The 20,971-nt window shown below is 44.6% G+C and overlaps 1 protein-coding gene across 1 annotated transcript in view; it reads right to left on the reverse strand.

Moving 5' to 3' along the window:
* Positions 1 to 286: 286 nt before the first annotated feature.
* Positions 287 to 20,971, reverse strand: part of T265_11926 (hypothetical protein) — a gene marked incomplete at both ends in the record, with an annotated part of 31,877 nt that continues 11,192 nt past the window's right edge. The window contains 5 exons of the mRNA XM_009178754.1: positions 287 to 471; positions 5,615 to 5,722; positions 9,383 to 9,719; positions 10,143 to 10,256; positions 19,184 to 19,222. Coding sequence (XP_009177018.1) covers positions 287 to 471; positions 5,615 to 5,722; positions 9,383 to 9,719; positions 10,143 to 10,256; positions 19,184 to 19,222 — 783 coding nt within the window. The remainder of the gene's footprint in view (positions 472 to 5,614; positions 5,723 to 9,382; positions 9,720 to 10,142; positions 10,257 to 19,183; positions 19,223 to 20,971) is intronic.

Below are 20,971 nucleotides of genomic sequence, written 5' to 3' on the forward strand. Positions count from 1 at the left end.
AAGTTAAACTGACTTGGATCATTCTGGTTCACCACAAATGGGCAGAAGATAAATTCGGTGTCGAGAGGAATGATGAGCCATGAAAGGCTTTACACTGTTGCAGTGATGCATAAACGCTGATGAACAGATAGACAATGAAGATCATGGGGCGCTGATCTGGAAGTGTGAACAAAGCTGGTGAACGCAAATGCGAAACTGTGCGATATGAAACTACGGCTGGACCGGAGGTGCCCCGATTGGAATTGGAAAGCCGAGGTCTGGATGACTGAACCGTCAGCCACATCGATCAGTCGATGCATTGTGACATGAAATCCAACAAACGTTTGCCGTACATTTCCGGCTTGACCGAGCTAACCTCAGTACTGGTTCCGTGCTTAACCGTCTTGTAAGTTTGAGCCGTGCGCTTACGCATACCGTAACGGGTCAACAGGTCGATGATGGCAACAAAGTAGACCATTGGACGAGGTGCGCCTGAGGAACGAATGGAAGGTTAATGAGGAAAGCTGTGTGATTCAAACGGGTATGTGCAGTTTCTGGTATGGCACAGCTGGTACAGTAAAGCGAAATTTTGGATTCTCGAAAAAAAGAGAACACCACTGTAACCGAATAACGGATAATATTGTTTGTGACGCAGAATTAAACCAAATTTGCCACATCTATTTGTCTCTGCAACAGATAAAACCTAGGTGACACAGAAAATATTGAAATGATTTCCTGGTCATTATTCAAGCACCAACCCACCGCAGCAATGCATGAAAGGTTGAGTAGCAAGAAAAGAGTAGCGAAGGTACGCAACGAACTTTCGTATTCAAGTTTGTTGTAACTTGATGAACCGCGGAAATATACGTGCGGTTAAAGGCGTTCACGTCATATACGATTGCAGAAGAACGAGTAGTTCTTGTACTCTCTTGGCGCACGTCAATTTGGCAAGCAGGCGTTTCTATGACAAGCAACAAGTACATATTGAAAGTCATACTGATACAGAGCGCGGGTTTAGTGAGTCACCCTGCGGCGCTAGGATCGCGCTGCACACAAATGAAGCCAGGTAACCGTAAATTAGCGTCTCGCCGATCCGAGCTTGATTCCCCTAAGGCCTGTGAATTGGCCCCTATCTTATACTCGGACATATACGGTTCAGGAACTGACTGCAAAACTTATAGTTTTGTTCTTTTATATATCGGGAAAACAGTGTCATAGTGAGATGGTCAATGTCATTCACAAATCGCGGTACAAGATGCGCTGATGAACACAACCTGGAACACAGCAAAGCTCAGACGGTGAGTCAAATCAAGTCCAGTAGAAGTTTAGGTACCCTACGGTGAATTTTCAGCGTAAATTTACAACCGTATTACGTGTGAATGATAAAATAATTCGGTATCCATAAAAATTTGCTTGAAGTACCCACTGTGCACAAGTATACGAGAGGCGAGGTTATTACGCGGGGCATTGGGAGTAGGTAAAAAACCAGCCAAGTGAAAAATTACACAATTACGGTGAATGAAAGTTCCAATCGGCAAAAATTCGTGTTCAGAATGAGTAAATGTTGCAGAGGTGAAGTCAGTGAGTGGCTGGTGAAGCGTGTGGGAAGCGTCTCCATTAGCTGGTCGAAGTTGGAACAAATATCCAAATACCTGCTTATTACCCTTGAAATTCTACTATATCTGCTTATAAAGCTACTTTTGGAGGCCTGACAATTAGGTGATAGCTTTCCTCAACGGAAAGCTTAAATCGTGGCGTGATTATACATAAACAAGGAGATTGGATTTGCATAAATAGAATGAACTCTGACTGGGGGGCTAAATAGCGTAGCAGCTTGAATAAACCGATCAACACACTCGTAAATGCCGTGACCACAAACTTCGGCCCAACGTTAATCCCCCTCTAAATGTACTGGACGGTATTCGACAAAGAATAAAATATATGGTTGTTTTAGAACGCTCGTATTTTCTTTGAAAGCTGCGTCATCCTTCGGCCTACCGAGAACCTCAAGTTTTTCCGAATATTTCTGGGCACGCGACGTGTGACAAGAGGTTACATACGACATTTCGGATCGTCTCTGAGCTAAGGGATATTCCAAACATGAAGCCATGCGGTCCAACGTATTTTAGACACTCAACTTACGGTAGATTCTTCGGAAGGCTAGTCCCAAGGCAAATCAGGAAGTGTACGTACTCTTCAGTGTGAGCAAAGACCAGAATATCAGACTAATCCAGGCGTTGAAAAATCACATTTTGATAGTGTGGTATAGTTGATGGTAATATGTTGTCAGTTGAACGCCTGGTGTTGTTGAGATCAATATCATCTAGGTGTCAATCATGCACTCCACGGAGGTCAAGTCTGAATTGCTAATGAGAAGCGACGGGATGTGATAGAATCTGGTCCAACCGGCTTTGATGTGATGTCAAGTCACATGTTACGTGGCCCGACAGGTTTCGTAAATCACAACAAAGACGGATTAGCTGTTGGTGGTTGCGGGATTTGTAGAATACACACTCACATGACTCTCGTTTTGAACAAGAGTCCTGCTGTCTTGGTGCAATCATTTAGGGGCGAAGCTCTTGTAAGAGCTCATCAGCAGTGCATTTCCTTGGCCGTGTCAGGATTTGAACATCGCACATCTGGTATACCAGTCGTGAGCATGTTCGCACTTGATTGATGCGAGCGGAAAGCCCGACGCATCGAACGACGACGCCGTGACATACCTTGGTCGTGTCGATCGACTGGCTCGCTTATCTAGACTCCTCAATCTGGTAGCGCCACAGACGCTTGAACCCTGCTGGATAAGTTGTCGTAGTTTTTGTTCGTTGAGGGATTTGTAGAATGGGTGAATCGTCTTGAACAATGGTCCCCCTGTCCTGGCGAAATCGTTCAGGTAAGGACGCACCAACTCCAGTTTGACATGCAACAACATGCATACAACGTGCATACAACTCTCGTTACGTGCGGAGAGAGGAGGTATCACTAGGACCAGTTCTTTGGTCCAATCGAGTATCGAGCACATTTGAGAATCGCGATGTGTATGAACTTCAACAGTGATATCAGTCAGTTGGAAAGTGATAATTTTAAGTCAGGAATGATGTGCCCTAAGTCGTGATTTTGATGAGCTACGCTATTGGGTTGAGCAAAAACAGCTCAGTTGTCAGTTGAAAATGGTGGGTCGATTAGTGTTGTCGTAGTCAGTAGGAAAACTTTGTTGCCTTAAGGGACGCTGTATCCAAGAGCAGGTTAATGGCAAATTAAGTAAGCTAATCTGGAACGCCGTTGAACAACTTTCTATGGGTTGATTAGATGACCAGATGGTCGTTGCTCTGCTCTCTGAGTAGGGTAATTTCTCCGGGTAACAAGAGATTGGATCGCCACGAAAGAATTGGACCAAGTAGGCAGACGTAAGACTGCTGAGGCTTATTTGGGTGATCGTCTTGGACTGGAATAGAGACACAGTACTAACTTCCGAAACAACCACGTGGTGCGCTTCTTATGCGACCAAATCTGCAACAGAGCTAGACCCCATCGCCACTGGCTATGGGCGGCACAGGTCAATTACTGACTGTCGATCGTTCCGGAACAATTGTGGATTCGGACCACGCGCTTGTTCGTTGCTGCTTTTCACTGTGCACAAGACGTTCACACCTAGCCTGGCAATTAAGAAGCTCCCGGGCCCTCCTGTAAAAAGTCTACCAGAACCACCTACAAAAGTCCCTTTCGGGTGCTATATCATGTGATATTGAGTACTAGGGGAAGGTACTGTACACAAGACTCAAAGAAGCAAGACACCTGCTTTCGAAATAATTCAAATAAGCAGACCAAGCCACTGGGCTTGAGGACCATCAAATTGCTAGAAGCTCGGATAAATTCCTCCTGGTTGGAAGTACGACAGCCCTGCACGAACTGTCGGTTTTCAGGCGAAAAGCATCCGAGCGGAACCAAAACCTAGTGAATCTAGAAAGCTGAAGAGATAGAGGAGGCGAGATACTCTGGGGATGTGTTTAAGCTGGTACGTGCAACGGGCCTAGAGAGGCCTCTGATCACAACAACAACGATAACAACGGCTCGCTTACTTGTAAAAAAGAGAGCGCCTAAAACCTTTGCTTGAATACTTTAAACACCAATTCAATTAGCCATCTGCAGTTGCTCAGCCGAATTCCCGACCCGCAATGCAGTCCTGGACAGCAAAATCGGAATAACTGACGGCTTCGTCGATAAGCGAATAACTTTCCGCTCTCAAGCGTCATCCAGCTGACTCTCCTGACCAACTCTCCAAAGACGACATGTTCATTAAGTGCTTGTCAAACTTATTTTCCGAAAAAGACTGCTCCAACCAACTAGAGTGAGTTAATGGTGGTACCTATTTTCAAAACATGCAGTCATTCTGCGGGATGTACAGTCTTTGAACATGCCCACAAGAATTCAAGGAAAGACACTGGAAATTGTCCAACCCTTTATGTACCTTGGAAATGGTACCTACTCCGACGGTAATGTAATAGACGAAGTCAACGCACAAATCTCACAGGCCAGTTTTGCTTTTGCCAAATGGCATCAAAAAGAAATACAACAGAGTTCCAAAGGATGCGCCTATCAGATTACAGTACAGGTTGTATCGTTGTATGGCTGCGAGGCTTGACCAATTCAAGCGGAGGATCAGAACTATGGTCAGAATCGGTTGGACCAAGCGAATGCGAAATGAGATGATTAGGAGTTGGGTTTCGGTTACGAAAACGCTATTTCACTCAAGATATGCATCCAGTACTGCAAGATAAGGTGCCTAGGCCATGTGTTACGCATGCCTAGTTATTCCTTGTCGAGATGAATGCTGTTCTCCGTGCCTAACTCGGAATGGCGGTAACCTAGAGGTTCACAGAATGACATGACGCCATTAAGAATGTCTACGGGACCCTATGCTTAGTTGGAGACACTGGACGATATGGTGGACAACCAACATCGGGGGTGTTCATGCTGTCGGTTGCAATCCATTGTCTGACTATGTGTCAGAGGTATGGGCATCGTGGATGCTTGAGGTATGCTAGCCCCAAGTTGCCTACCTTTTCCCTTTTCTTTTTCTTTCCTTTAAAAGGCCTTATGAAGATAGACTGACATGGTTGTATGGCAGTGAAGCGCCAGTATTGTCATCTGATGGAGCTGATGACTGTGTATTATTCAACGCATGAAAGTGTCACACAAAGTAAAACACAGGCTTCTGGGGATACAGTGTAATCGGACAACGAATGACTCTAGGATGATGAGGTCCTTCAATTCTTTGTAATCACACAAAAAAGAAATTGTTTATATGTCCGTGCGATCATGTGCGGTCCACATTAAGGAGTCTAGAAGCTACAGATAGATATACAAACACTTTTCTACTACATATTTTGATTAACCGTCGCCATATAAAGAAAAAAACGTTAAAGAGTAGTTCCGTGGCAACAGGCTTTTAAGCCGATATTCGCGAGTTCGTTAGCTTCGTGATGGAGTGACCTAAACTGCGAGACAAAGCGACTCATACCAGACGCTACAAGGCGGGTTGCCAAGTATACTCTATTGGTGCCCGAATAAAACACAGGAGAACAGGATTACTCGTCGAAATTAATGCGGGATGCAATAAAAAAAAGTCACCTACCTGAAGAGCTTGTGATACCGTAATACTCAAAACTTGGATGAAGTTGGTCCACGGAAAACGAAGAGAAGGGTGCGTTGTCTGGAGGACTCTCAGGCGGAGTGAGGCTGACTATTAAGAAATGAAAGAAAAACAGTCAAAACAAAAGTCAGTAGACAACCATTACAGACGAACAATAAAGAGACATGGATGGGTAACCGGCAGAAAGCATGCGGACATATATCCTGGAGTGAGAAAATACGCAGCATGTGCGCTCAAAATGAACCGGAGGATTTTATGCAGAAGAGAATCACTTCTCTCTCGAGAATAACACCACGTTTGCTCCACAAAATCGCTCGTTCATTTAATGTAATGACGCCAGCGCGAATCAGTCTAGTTATGAGTCTGCTGTAATTTTCCCGCTTATACTTTCTGAATCTGCAGCTAAAATCAGCCAGATGACCTTGGGGCTACTAGAGGGCCACAAGTGGATGTAGACTTAGCCAAAATGGACGGGAAACACAAGTATCCATAAAGGCACAGGAAAGACGACACAGCATCGAGTGTACGCCAGCTTAAGAACTCATTTTCTTGCATCACAATAAATAATAAATGAATGTTATCGGCGTAAGTCATGCACCAAATCGAAGCTAACCTCACTTTATTGACTGCTCCGATAAAATTGTAGCATCGTTGTGGGCTGCCGAGGATGGACGGGAAGTTGATCAGTATGCCATCAAAGTGATCCAGAACGCCATCATACAACAAGACAATTAATCTGGACAGTTTCGCTCCAGAGCTCCTTTCGAAACTTAAATGAATAATTATGAAATATCGAAGTTTTCCCCGATCTGCAATTCGTGAGTAAGAAAACTTGTCGAAAGATTGACGATTTCCAGTGAAACGTGTACATCTGAGAATTCAAACACCACCGCTGGTGAGCTGCGCAACAGATACTTGAGCCTGGGGGTAAGTCACTCATAAGTTGAATCAATCCATGCTTCTGGAAAGAATGTTTGACTTCGATGGACAGCACAAAATGAACTAGAATGCGTATGTATGCACAGAGCATGAAATTTGCCGTGCTGGCGACTGTTTGTCCGAACCAACCATCATCATCATCGTCATCGACAGCATGACATCAGCTTCAACCCCGATGCTTCCATCATCGTCATCGACAGCATGACATCAGCGTTCAACACCGATGCTTCAGTGCCATACTGAACTAACCGAACAATTCTGATATTGCTGCTCAGATAAATGCCATGAATACAACATATGTAGAAAGTCCCATTAAATCGATGAGTCTCATGAGGTGATCGATGGCTAGTGTACTGTCTGTGAAGTTTTAAACACACGAGAAGACATGCATATAAAACAGCCGAAAATACCTTAGCATTTGTATTTGCTTCCGTTAAGTGAGACATTTAATCGTGGACTATACAATCTCAAGCCCACGTATGTGAAACTGATTCAACTAACACATTCATCCTGGAAACGGACCGTTGCCTCGCTCGTACAGACTAAAGGACATCCCTGTAGTAGACGTAAACACTAAAAAAATCCTATGAGACCCACACCACAAGTCAGTTCCAAGATACTTCACACTTGGCCAAATAGTTACACACCTCTCCTGAAAACACACATAGAGCTCATTAGAAAAACCCATTGGCCATTCCCCTATGGTTTCAGACATGGTCCGTTGAGGACACTTTAGCATTCTGGTGCTGTCCTCCATGAGTACGATGACACTAGGTTTGCGGCTGTAATTATATGGAGGATCGCTATCAAGGCACGTCTGTTGGAGTGGGCGAACTAGATTGTGTCGAGTGTAGCAGTCAGTTAGGTTTTACGCTGCATCTATAGGACTACTGTATGGTACAACCTGATGGAAGCGTGAAAAGAGGCGTGACGTGATGTATACCGCATTCATTAAAATTTGTAATGAAACCGGGGGGTCTACCGTAAAACGGATAAGGTAGTAAGCCACAGAACGGCAACATGAAACTTAAACTAAGAGTGAGTGGCCTTAAATCACGTAGAGGTCCGTGTATACACTGCGACACACTGGTCGACGATAAAAAAAGGCGGAAAACTAATAAGTACAGTCAGGTGGTGTACACTGGCTGACAGTTGCGCACAAAGCGAAAGTACCTCTAGTCTCAAGGTGCCAACTTAATTAGAGACTGACGAACGTCAACACACCGACACTTAGACAAGTAAAATTACGGTCACTAGGCCATCAAATTCACGATATAGAGTAGTCATGAAAGGGCGCCGCAAACAAATTTAGCACCATGTGAATGCAAAAACACACGCTGTTCTAACCATAGTGAGATATACCTGCCTCACGGTGGTGCAGTGTCCCTGCTAAATAGTTGGTAAATGCAGGCATAAAAGGACTGCGATAGGAACGCACCCGTGCTCCACTACCGCGTCGAATTCGAACTCCGCCAAGATTGCTGCGCACTTATGTATCTGAACTTTCACTCCCGCGTGAAAGGGTTTGATGCGTCTAGATACTCATACTTTTGCAGCACGATCAACGGTGTTTTTCTTCTGAGTGGGATGAAGGCTCTGGTGAAGTTTACAAACAGTCCATAGACCGATTGATTCCCTTCACGACATTTCTAGCCACAACTGTGCTTCCTAACTTCTCCCCAGAAACATTTTCCACCTGAGTGCCAGCAACTAGGCGGTCATCATCATCATCATCATCGACAGCATGACATCAGTGTTCAACACCGATGCTTCACTGCCGTACAAGCGGTTGAACACTACAAGATGCTGATGACGCGATGGTTCCCCTTTCCCAGGAATTCATGCTGTCATTCAGATCGTGCGGAAAGCCTTCTACCTCCAACAAGAACAAGTTGAAAAGTTAGTTTTTCAGCATCGGTTCTCTCAGTTTGAATATTTTCGCTAGATCTTTGACTAGTCACCTCTCTTCTTCAGTCCCCGACCGAGGTACCCGCAACACTTGATGCAGCAAAACAAAATTTCCTATAGCAAAGTCATCTGACCAAAAAACTCAACATACTCTGACGTAAGAGTGAGTCCCTCTAACTGTCAGCAACGCGATTACCGAACGCTGTTAACTTCCGGGAATTTTACTGCGAAAACGATAGGTTACACATCCACAAAGCAATACGCTCTTATAGTAGTGAATTACTTCTCAGAGAGAGGTAAATATCCCATCGCCTCTAAAGATGACGCGGTTTTGCCAACTTAGCTTTCACAATACACTGGCACAGGATACTGCTTGTGCCAGGAGTAACGCAGTCAGTCATCTAAGCAGAACTCACCAAACACTGCCATTCGTCGAAGGGGCAAAACAAGCCGTTTACAGAACTCTGTGCATTCATCTACGGCATTCACCTACGGTACACCAATGGCTGAGTCGGAGAGGAGAGATATGGCATTAGAAATGCACTGCGCTCGTGACCAGAACTTGCGGTTTAGACCTCTACGAACAACCATAGCTGCAGTCCGAGTAATGTTTGAAAGGTTTTGTTGTTGTTGGGCGGATAGACCGCTAGGATTAGCTCTCTCTTGTCGAAATTGAGCTCCGATTGCGGTAGTCTCTAAACAAATTCTGAGGTTCTCAGTTGGAATAATTGAGACAAAACGTGATGTTCTCAGAAACTCGCCCAAGTGAAGATGACGAAAACTAGCTGCCGTTGGAACAATCTACTACCTCTTGATGAAGGTTACTAGCTAACCAAGAGCCCAATGCGATAACAGAACGCACTCAACCACACGCAACACCTGGATATTTTAGAGAAAACTTACCTATGGCACCAGGGATTGGGACTCCAGGATCCGAAAATACGCCACCCTCGTCGTCATCATCCTCATCACCAGCGCTGCGGTAGTCACCCGTTTGGCTTCCTGCCAATGCCACAACACAAGGGTCCACACTGCGCCGACCGGTGGAGAGCCTCCGAAGATGCCACTGAGACGTAAGCGAGCCGAGACCGTCGCCAGCAGACGCGGTACGGTCATCTACTGCCCCATCCTGGTCGGTGCCACCTGCTTCATCCGAAGATGCAGCAGCTTCAGAGGCACGATCAACTTCATGGATTCCAATTAGAAGACTGTAATCCATGAGGTTATTTTCTTGTAGGAACTAAAGGATAAGAAGTCATGAGGAAGCGTAATGTAAAACAATGCGCCTACCCAAGTAGACACTGGGAACCAAACGGAAGCCAAGCCTTTTCAGATCATCATGCGAATCTAAGTTATTAGAAGAATGGCGGATAAACCACATCAAGTTGTATAATGCCTTAGTGGCACACGTTCCACATAAAACCCAAACGGTCAAAGGTGACACAGAATCTTCTCAAAAGGGGAACAGCGAAGCTGTGCCTGGAAACATCGCACGACTGTATTAGTAAATCAATCTATTGAACACGAACATGGTGGCCAGCCGTGAAACCAAATCTCCTTGCAAAAATAACAGCTCGAGAGTGGGAATATAATCAACCGGTTGAATGGTTCTCAAGGCCTGAAGTTACACAAAATAGACACAGAGATGGGAAAATTAACTCACCTGAACATCGGACTCCAGTCGACTGAGAAGCTTTGACTTAGCTTCTTCTCCAATGTAGATTTTACATATTTCGTTCAAGAAATCATTATCCTTCAAGGTAGGTAATGGTTTCGCCTAGAGGACACGAACAATAAACTGATGAAAATATCAATCTTAAAACGGGACAGTAGCACGGGTTTGAGATGGACAGTAGTGAGGGCGAAATGGTGCACAAAGTAGTCCAGCAGCTTAGCGGGTGAAAATGTGTGAAGAATGAGGACGGCTACCGCGGTGGGTGCAGCAAGGCAGAACAAAAATCTAGTGATGGGAGTTTATAGTGTGCTTCTTAGGCGGTGTTTTCATATATTGATAGGTGGGTCTATCAGTTGTTGACCTGTTCACAGAGCTTAACAAACGGTTTACAAACGTTCCGTCAACCTCTGAGGAGACATTAATGGGTATTCTATTGTGTTGACTTCAATGCGGGGATTCGACCTTTGAGAGCATTCGTTGCTCTGAGGTACTCAGTGGGGCGTACGATGACACCTGTCCTGGTACAGTGATTCCTCTTCTAAATAGAGCACCAAATAGGAGAACTGAAATCGTTCAAGCGTTCAGCGAATTTTCCATAAGATAGGATTGAGTCACATTTGCTGTGAAAAATTATCAAACACTCTAATGTATCTAGGGTTGTTTACTCCAGCAACAGGTTTGTTTCAGTTTTCCTATTTTCCTAATTTGTCAAAACAACTAGCTGTGGAACTTGGCACTTATCTCATGAGAGCGCTTGCTGATGCAATCACAAACTCCCGGTTCTCTCCTTCCTGCTGACAATGATTGTTATTCCTAAAGGTACGACAAAATGCGCAAACCCTTTGTATTCGCTGTGAACAAGTTGGCGGAATGGACTGAAGAACTGGGATCGATGCAACATCCAAAGTGCCAGTTAAAACCATGGTGTCCGTTGTCTAGTTAGGTGACGTTGGGATCCTATAACAAGCATTGCGGACGAGTAACGATTCTGAACAAATTCGGTCTGAGTTGAACGAACACGTTCGGTCAAAATGTAACTTTTACCAGTGCACCATTTAAGCACCATTTGCGTCTAGTTCCTCGTCCCGATTGGCGCTTGGTTCATCGATATAAAATGAACCAGGTAGACACGGATCATGAGCGGGCCACGGCAACACTCCAACTTCTTACACACAGCTGGAACTCGAAGTGACGTTCAGGGGACTGAACTAAGACGACAGTCGAATACTTTTGGAATGGACAGTAGTCATAGTCTAGAACTACCCACATCTTATTAACTGACCAGCTAGGGTGACACGGTGTTCAGGTATGCTAGATTCATGTCGCACACCCCCAAAGGGTTTAGAGCCATCCGAATAGCAACGTCTGTGTTTTAACGAAATAACAGCTCAAAATTGACAAGTCTAGCTAGCAACTCATGGTGATTTTTAAACACTTACATTTGTATAGCTCCAGAGTTAGTGACGTCCCGGCAATTGCTCTTAAATAGCTATATGGCATATTCATGCAATCCATGGGTTAGGGGACTATTTGCTCGACAGAATGCTACCTCTTAAATTGTGTATTCTTTGCTAGTTTTAAACATGCGGTGTTAGTAACTCCTCTTACGAATGGGAAATCAATCTGTTTGACCCTTCCCAGAGTTCCTGCAAAACAATTCACCTCCGGCATGTACAGTACAGTCACCACTATCCCCTGTGAGCAGCACACGCGAATGTGCGCTACGCCCTCATTTCCGCCTAGCTTGACGCCAGAAAGTGTACGGTGAGAATGAATTACACTACCAACGAGTTGGTTTGATGTTATCCAAAGACATTCTCTGTATCGACCCGACCTCCCGCTCCAAAAGGATCCTGTTTGCTGAGCGCTGCACTCATGTGCACCAGGCTGTTCGCCTGTCTACAACATGACCAGCAAGTCAATGCGACCCAAATCGCTTAGCTTTTCGAGATATCACGAGAAGGGTACTGTAATTGAGAGAAAATTTCAAGGGACATCCGACAACGTTGCTGACTGTGAGTTCAATAATGCTGTCAGAGGTTATTCAATCTTTCAATGATCGGTTTCCATCCTACCAACCTCGCCAGGTTGTAACCGGAAAAATGCAGAAAAAGCAGTGATTCTGAAGAAGGCTGCGCCGGGAAGGACCAAAAGAACATACGTAAGGTAAACGTCCTGTGATGAAACCGTATAGGGCTAAAAGTTCACCAGAGCCTGTGAAGTCGTACACACAGCATTTGAAGGGCGGACAATGGGCAGTCAGTCGTGCAAGTCGTGGGATGCTACAGTTCCGTTTTTACCGAGACCTAACGAATTCGTGATGAATTCGTTAAAGTAGTCTTATCATCAGCCGTTTTATTTCCACAAATTCTGCCCAAGACTGACTGGAGCGAATAGCGACCGGTTATTGATGTTCGGGTCATTTTCGAAGTGTCACGTAGCTGAAATTTGGGAGATTCGGATGTCGCGCACAGAGGAAAGTGGCAATCTCGAGTCCATTTTAACCCAAGGTGAATTTTTTGTTATATTCTGCTAAAATTTGCAAATTTGTCTACTCATGATATGGAGTTTCAAACCACATCGAGGGATTTGCATGGTTTTGAGTCCAGCGTCCAAATGAAAGTGAAAACAACTATTTTGATTGCCAGAAGTGCCGCTGAAAGTAGTGCCTTTCTTGTTTCTAGAGCTCAGTGCATGATCGATTCAAAACGTGAGTGCATTGTAGTATCGATTCCGACAGTGTACCGAAAAGCAAGAATAGGAAATCAGAATTAACGGGGCAGAGCACTCGTGGACCGATAAACACGTTGAAGGATTTGTCAAGTGCTTGAGGTACTTTCTCGCTACACCTCGTCCAGAAAGAATGCAATGCCGCCACTGTAGCGAGGTTCTTATGAATACTAGGATAGGGGTTGAAGTGTATACAGTGGCTAATTACTCCATAACTTCGGGAGTTATAAGTACGGATCACGCAGACGAGATATCAAGACTACGGCTCGAGAACAGGAAATGAAATCAAAAGCATATGCGGGAAGTGCGAAGACGAAATCACACTGTTACATGCATCGTAGACGTAGGACATTGTTGGGTTTCTACAAAGTGAACAAGCTGTTCAGATAATTGTGACTTTCACCTGATTTTGACGACGAAGCTCCAGAATGCAGAACGATAGTTTCTTTGACCTATCTAGAAGGTACCGATGGGTTATACAGCTTCGTTTAAAAGGCGTATCGATGGCTACCCGATTATTTTCGTTCCAAACCTAATGAGTGACAATAATCGTTCAACTTCGGTGCATAGCCACAATACCCCCTGCAGGGAGCACGAGATATACGATACTGTCATGTTGCTTAAGCCTACACGGGAACAGCCAAGATACCGGGGTTAGGTTCGAACGGCGGAGCGCTGGTCAGTGAATTTGCACCTCAATCACCGAGTTATTTCGGAATATGTCCAAACTTCGCGAAAACATATGAAGTTAGCCAGAAAGACATCCTAACATCGCATTTCACCTTTTTCCGTTGGAAGCGGAAAAATATGCCCCTTTGTCAAGTGCGGCGTGGAAGATTTGGAACCAGTTTTACTCTAAAGTGAATGGAGTACTGAGGAGGATGCTGTACTGGAAGAGGGCGTTTGTGAGGACGAAAACCAAACTGGACCAGAACTAGTGCCATTCGTACTTCAAGGGAACAAAGGATCTAAACACTACGAACGGTAGTAAGTTTTGAACATCCGCAAGAAGTGAAAACCCACCGCCAACAAGTGTCATGCAGACGTGCCATGATTCTCTCACCAAGAAGTGAGAGAAAAATGGTTCATCGCGAGGATGTTCGTCGAGATGCGGGCAGATCCCGCACGTCTATACTACATTCTTTGTCTTATTTGGCCAGCCAGTTTAACTGACGCCAACATATTAGGAAACGCTAAATTCATGTAAGGAATGTTTCGCTGAACACCGTCGTACGCTTACATGAAACAGATAAAATCATTACCAGCGCAAGTGCTATACTCTCAACTGGCACCGATGCTGCAGCAACCACTGATATGATCAATTTAGTCGGCCTGTACTGACAGGTCATTCAACTTGGCAATCCATAAATGAGTCATACGTCAAAAATTTACCAGCGGTCATTGATTACTTCGGCAATCACTGAATATCGATTATCCAACCTACGGCACATTCTGTCGACAATCACTCTAGCGTGACTTCACAATCATTGTTAACCAACATATCATGGTCATTCATTCCAACCTGAAATGACCCATATGAAATGAGGTACGGCATTAACTAACCGAACAGCAGCCTGATGTGATAACTCGCCAAGACTGCCTTGGTAACATCTTCAAGCTCACCAAATCTATCTTCTGGCCTAGATGGATGTAGCGTCTCGATAAACAACGTTGCACAGCACAGTGGCATTTTTCTCCATCCCACCAATCACATCCGGGTCATTAAGCTACTTTCCGGCGCATCATGAGCGTTATTAAAGTTTTCATCAACGATATGCAGTGACCTTATTGGTTGTCACCTTAAGGTTAAGCTAGTTTACGGTGACCAAGAAGTCAACCACTAGATGAAGGTAGCTGACTGCCGCTTTCATGGACCCAACATACAGAGTCCGTAACTAGTCGGCAAATTCCTAAGTTTTCGTTTCAAGGATACGCATAGGGTTTCCGAAGTAACTTGTAACGACAGCACCCGTTGACTCCCAGATGGGATTCGGTTCCTGGAGACTTTTCTTAAGCAGGACTACTACGTGATATCGAAGTACGCCCGCCGTAAACCAGACAGCGGTCGCATGGCTTCCGAGCAAATGTACTATGTTTAAAAGTAGTAAAAACCAAATAACCCGAACAGCTCGTTTTCACCAAGCACCGAAAATACAGAACTGAAGTAAATGATGGACAATGGTGAGCTAACATAGTAGCAACCTGGTTACCATTAATTTCAGTCAGATGCACAATAATAAATAATTATCGTTCCGCTGTGACACCCTTTCGGTGCGCAGCTGCCATGCCCCCAAAGGAAGCACAAGGGCTGGGATACTGCCGGGTTACCCAAGCCTAGACAGGGGAAGTGGAGAGACAGAGGTGCACTAAGCAATACGGCATCGTTACCCGTACCACAGATCAAATTTCAGACCAGGTTTGAATATTTGCCGAGAAAAGAAACCCGCTCTGATGCTTTCCTCCAATGGGGAATCTAGGTTTTCAATAAGCACTAACAAAACTAACAAGCGGTGAGAAATCTGATACAACACCGATACCCAGAAAGAACATAGAGACGGGGTGAACCACCAACTAACAAGACGACATTAACAGCACACAGTTGAAAAAAATCTAGCAAACACAACAATCTCCTATTGAATGGATCGGTCGAACTGGCAAGTTCAGCTTATACAGGTGATAAAGAATTAGAGACTAATGCTGAGTTTCGGGAGACCAAAGTAGACTGGAATAAACTAGTTTAGGTTGAAGGATGGAAGCTATCGAAATGGTTAGCTTTAGACAGATTGGACGGGTGAGATAAATTCCACCGAATTAGTATTTGTTTATTAACAAGAAGGAATGGAAGATAATACGGACGAAATTCATTTGTTTTCAGAAAAAGCGGAGCACGGAAAGACCGAGCGTTAATCGCAGACAAAGAATACTGAAGATTCCACAAGGAGGGTAGAGAAACATTATTATTTCATCTGAATTGATTCAGTTATAATGTAGAATCCTCTCACTTCTATTTCGTGGTAGGTTTTAAATGTGCTCATGTTATCCCAAACATGTGAGCAACAGACTATTCCAACTTCACTCATCCGAGAGGGAAATGGAGCAAGAAATAACCGCCTCTGAAAAAATGATCTTTTCAAATTTATCTGAAATGCACAAAGCAGACGTGTAAACAAGCTGCACAGAAGCAGTCGAGGCGCTGCGTTCAGCAATACGGAAATAGAATTAAATACTACCTTTAATCTAGTACAACCGAGTATTGATTACTGTGGAAAAGGAATTCCATGTTTTCTCAGCCAAGCAGATGAATACTTTCCCATAGGCAGAAGCAAAGGCCGATCCCCAATCAAACACCCGTTGGCTACGATTGAACGTACTAGTACTATGATAATCGTTAAACGTTTGCAGCACACGAGGATCGACACAGTCACCTGGCTTTATCAGAACAATCCGAACTAGAATATTGAATACCACGATTTCTGACCAGCATAGCATGAATTTGTGATATATTGGATGACTAGTAGCTGGAAACAAGGTTGGTTAGTTGCATTTGTTCCTGGTATGACTTTCCAGGGTAACTTCAGCTGTCTGAACCAATTCTAAGCCAGAACATGTAAAAGACCATGCGGCGTGCTGAGAGTGTAGACCGCTATTGGAGCCCCCTCATGATTTAATCGATGCGTCGCACTGTACTGCCCTCAAGAATCCAACCACATAAGCTTCAGGATCACATCAGGTGACTTTCATTAGTTATACTCTCAAAACGAGCAAAATGACAGTCCAGCTGAGTGGAATATCACTATGCGAAACCTTGTTATCCCTCACGGAACGAGAAATTAAACGTGGTTGCACGCATGGATAAGTAAAAACAGCAAAATCACTCATCCTTAACACCCTTACGGTGCCTAGCTGCCATGCCACTCCAAAGAAGCACGGAGGTTGAGATACTGTCTGGTTTCCCAAGCCAAGCAGGGGTAGAGATGCGGAGGTTGGATTCGAAACACGTACCTCCCGGTCAGTAATTTCGCGCTTTAGCCATTGAGCTACCTCGGCTCACCAGGCGAAATAAGCGACGGGGTAATTGTGCTTGGTTTAAAACTTTATTGAACAATAATCTCTCTAACCTCTTTAGGTGAGAAACCGAGAAAATAACGATGCTTCTGCAATGCGGATGGAAAGCCACTGATGGCCGGAAATAACTACATTACAGGTATTTCAAGTAAGGAATAGACCCTGTAGTTTATCTTAATGGCTAACTGTGTTGAGCAAGGTCTACCGGTAGCTTGAGGAATAACCGACGATATTTTACAGTTTCAGATTTCATCTATATGGTGAAAACGAACGTCACGTGATCAGTCAGGATGGAAAGATTACATTCGGTATTAAACTATCCGCTTTTTTCACTCAACTGTTTTCTGTAGACAGGTGCAAGAAAAAAATGATAGTTCCGCATGGCAACGGCTCGATCTGTTCTGCCTAATTGAAGCGGCCATTGCTTTTTACTCGGATGATGATTGAAGGTCAGCCTGGCCTGCACACAGAAGCCTATACAAGCCAGTCCAAAGACATTCGAGGCATAATCATAGTATACATATGGAGGGAAAAATGAATGATGGATACGCGAGAAATATATAAAAAGGCTAGCTGTTGGTGGCGGATGTCGCACACTATGAATGGTTTGATTTCCGCAAGTAGTTTAGGCTGAACTTCATAGGAATTCGCTCCGTTTCTGCACATAACACGACATCAGAGTTTTATACAAAGCAATTCAAAATTGCTCGTTAACTACAGAAACAGCAGTCGTAGAAGAAACGTTCTGAAAACTGGAGTGTTCTGAGCCGAAAAGTGCAAAGAAAATCAGAAAGAGCGTGTGATTGGTAGTGCTTCACACTTTGGTTGCGCTTGCTCGAACGCATCAGCAGAAAGCTACCGTTTGTCAGCCTAATAGTAATACAGACGACAGGCGAGCAGTGCTTCCGTGGGCAACCGTAGTGCGGGTAGAGGAGCGGCAACAGACCAGCAGCTGATAGACAAACATCAGTGATGGGAACGTCCGGATTTTGGTCTATTTTTTGTGCACATTGGATCAGTCAGACCGGTTCAAACGTCTTTCAGATCAATGGTATTAGAGGAACCAGTGAACACGAGACCGCATGAATGAAGGATGAATGGCACTTGATCTCACAACTGCCAATCGGGAGATCATGGATACGAATTTCATTAACTACTCACAATATCAGAAAAAAAGTAAACGAAATGTAGCCCGCTTTGACCTAATGAACCGACGGAAAAATAAGCTGAAAAAGTGTGAGAACATTTTACGTCAGTTTCTGTGTGACTTTCCCGTGGCTTTCCCCGGTTGCAGGTAACAGTAGCTAACTTGTGCACTCCAACAGGCCATCAAGCCTTGAGCTCAAGCAAGTTACGTTCTCAATTTGCGGGCTGACAAGCACGTTAAAGGAGTTTATAATTTTCTAGTACATACGGGGCCTTACAATGAGCTTTCCATCATGCATGACAAGGCCAAGCGACCATAGGCTAGGGGAAGTAGAAACAATGGATTCATTTGGTGAAAATAAACCACTCAGACCCAGGCAGGAAACGCATCCCTGTTTAGCTGTGCAAGGCGAAATTCGAGTGACTGTTGCATGTAGTGAACCAAAGATATTTCATTCACAATCTACAGTCTGTCTCAGTTTTTCAGGAGCAGAACAGCCATTTGGTCCATTCTCAGTGTTTCACACATACAACTATAAGTTTTGTGGACTTCAGAAGCGAGCGGTATTAATGTGGAGACACAAGAACAAACTCAGCCCATCACACAATTTATCTAGCAACAGTGGGAAAGCAGCAGCAACACACAACAAAGCCGGTTAGTTTGTTAGAGCACGAAACGATCTCATGCATTCTTGGTTATGAAGCTGTTGCTCAGATTCGGACCACAGCGGTAGTCTGAGGCCACAGCAACAACCGTCCGGATGTGGCGAAGTCCAGGAAAGATTGCGAAACCAGGGTTGTATCAGTGTGTAAATTTGTCCGCGGTTTGAAAGCAAATTACACGGGCAAATGACAGATAAATGACAACGAACATGCACATGGCACACAAAAAAAACTGACGTGCAAGTACACGCCCAGAGATCTACATCGATTAAAGAGGCAACAACATAGCCACAATATGCACAATATGTACACAACAGACAGGTGCTAGTATGGCGCTTAAAAAGCAAGGAGAAGCTGAACAATACAAGGCACACAGTCAACGCTGAAACTTTTGTGGTAATAAGATGCCAGTAGGAAATTCTTACCTTTTCTTTTTCATTTGCCTCTCTGTCTACCGCGGACCCCTGGGCAGAATAAGTCAACAGGAAAAATAAAGTAATATTCATAACAATCCGTGCAGCGTGCCGTCTTATTGGAGGTCTAGGTGAACACCAATGACTCAGCATCGTCGGGGCGAATTTAAAAAAGTGTCGGTGACGAGCGTGAGCAATGACAACGATGTGTACTGGCTTGGAAAAAATAGTGTAGACCCACAGCAGCACGTAGTAGAGGAATTTGGACAAATAGCTGGGGTTACACAGAGAAAGAGTTACAAAATATAGAAGTTATAGTCACCTAAAGCCTGCTGGAATATTCCTTGGAACGTTGTGGCAGAGCCAAACGGAACGGGGCAAATATCTACCGCAGGTGAAGATTAGGAGATGCTAACGTTTCACGCAAGAATGATTTGGACTGGAAACGATTTCTTCTGAGCTTGGCTGCTCCTATGGGGCAGCTACGCTGATCGAAAAACGAGGTGATTCTTTGAACATGTACCCTATGCGATGCACAGTAGACGACATGACCGAATTATTTCTGCTTTAACCCATCGTCCGAACACTGGACACCAGATAAAGGTATGAACTGTTTTACGCCACTTTATACTGTGCGAATGGAATACAAAGATTCCTAAGAGACAAACTTCTTTCCTCTGTCAAACCAACCAAGGTTCGAATATATGTTTCCCAGCTTTGTGTACAAAAACGTTTGGTACAAAAACTGAGTCTGGCCTGATCGAACAATCACTTTATCGACTGAGATCCAAAAAATTTTCACCAGCCTTATCAGGCCTGGATTTCGGCACTGATTACTGATTTTGTAGAATTTGACGTTTACCTCAAGCTTTGATCGACCGGAGCCAGATGATTAGATATTGAAAGTGTTATTTTCGCTGGGATGCTGTTGCTTTTGAATGACAACTGGAACAGTTCGAAGAATTTGGACAGAAAATATATGTAGTGTATGCACGTAGTGCACATGCAAAGGTCATGTTCTTGGAAGTGCAGCAACTGAAAACGCCATTACAATCTAGGGAGAGGTACTGGAAGTTGTGGAGCGTTTTACCAATCTTGGAAGTTGTATTATTCCTGATTGTAGCGTGACAGATGGGGTGAATGCACGAATCTGCAAGGCTCGGGTCGCATTTGCTAACCTGAGACACCTATGGCGTCGGAATAGTGGACCTGTGAATCTCAAGGGACGTGTGTATCAAGCAACAGTGCGGGCTGTTTTACTGTGTGGCTGTGAGACTTGGTCTGTTTGAGCGGCGGAACTGAGACGTCTTCAGGTATTCGACAATCGCTCTCTCAGAACCATAGCTTGTGTGGGTTGGTGTCGGCGTATCCGTAATGAGGCAATTAGAAAGCAAGTTTTCGGTTGTGCAAAGGATAATTTCATTGAAGAATGCATCCAGCGCCAGAAGCCACGTTGGTTGGGACATGTACTGAGTATGCCGAACCATTGTTTGTCGAAGAGAGTGCTGTTTTCCATGCCCAACTCAGAGTGGCGTAAACAGAGGGGTGGCCAACCCTTGACATGGGGGAGGAGTATGAAGGAGATCACGAAACGCTTGGGTGCCGTCGGTGCTACTCGCCTTCCAGGGTGGGGACCGCGTGATCCTCACTGTGCCTGGTTGGAGACACTACAAGATATGGCTGTCAACCGATGTCAGTGGCGCTCTGATTGTCAGTTACTATCCAGATTGTCGAATGAGTGTCTGGAAATGTAAGCACCTCGAAGTGATTGTAGTAAGTTAGCAATGAGTCCCTTCCTCG

The sequence above is a fragment of the Opisthorchis viverrini genome (genome assembly GCF_000715545.1).
Source record: "Opisthorchis viverrini unplaced genomic scaffold opera_v5_646, whole genome shotgun sequence".
NCBI lineage: Eukaryota > Metazoa > Platyhelminthes > Trematoda > Opisthorchiida > Opisthorchiidae > Opisthorchis > Opisthorchis viverrini.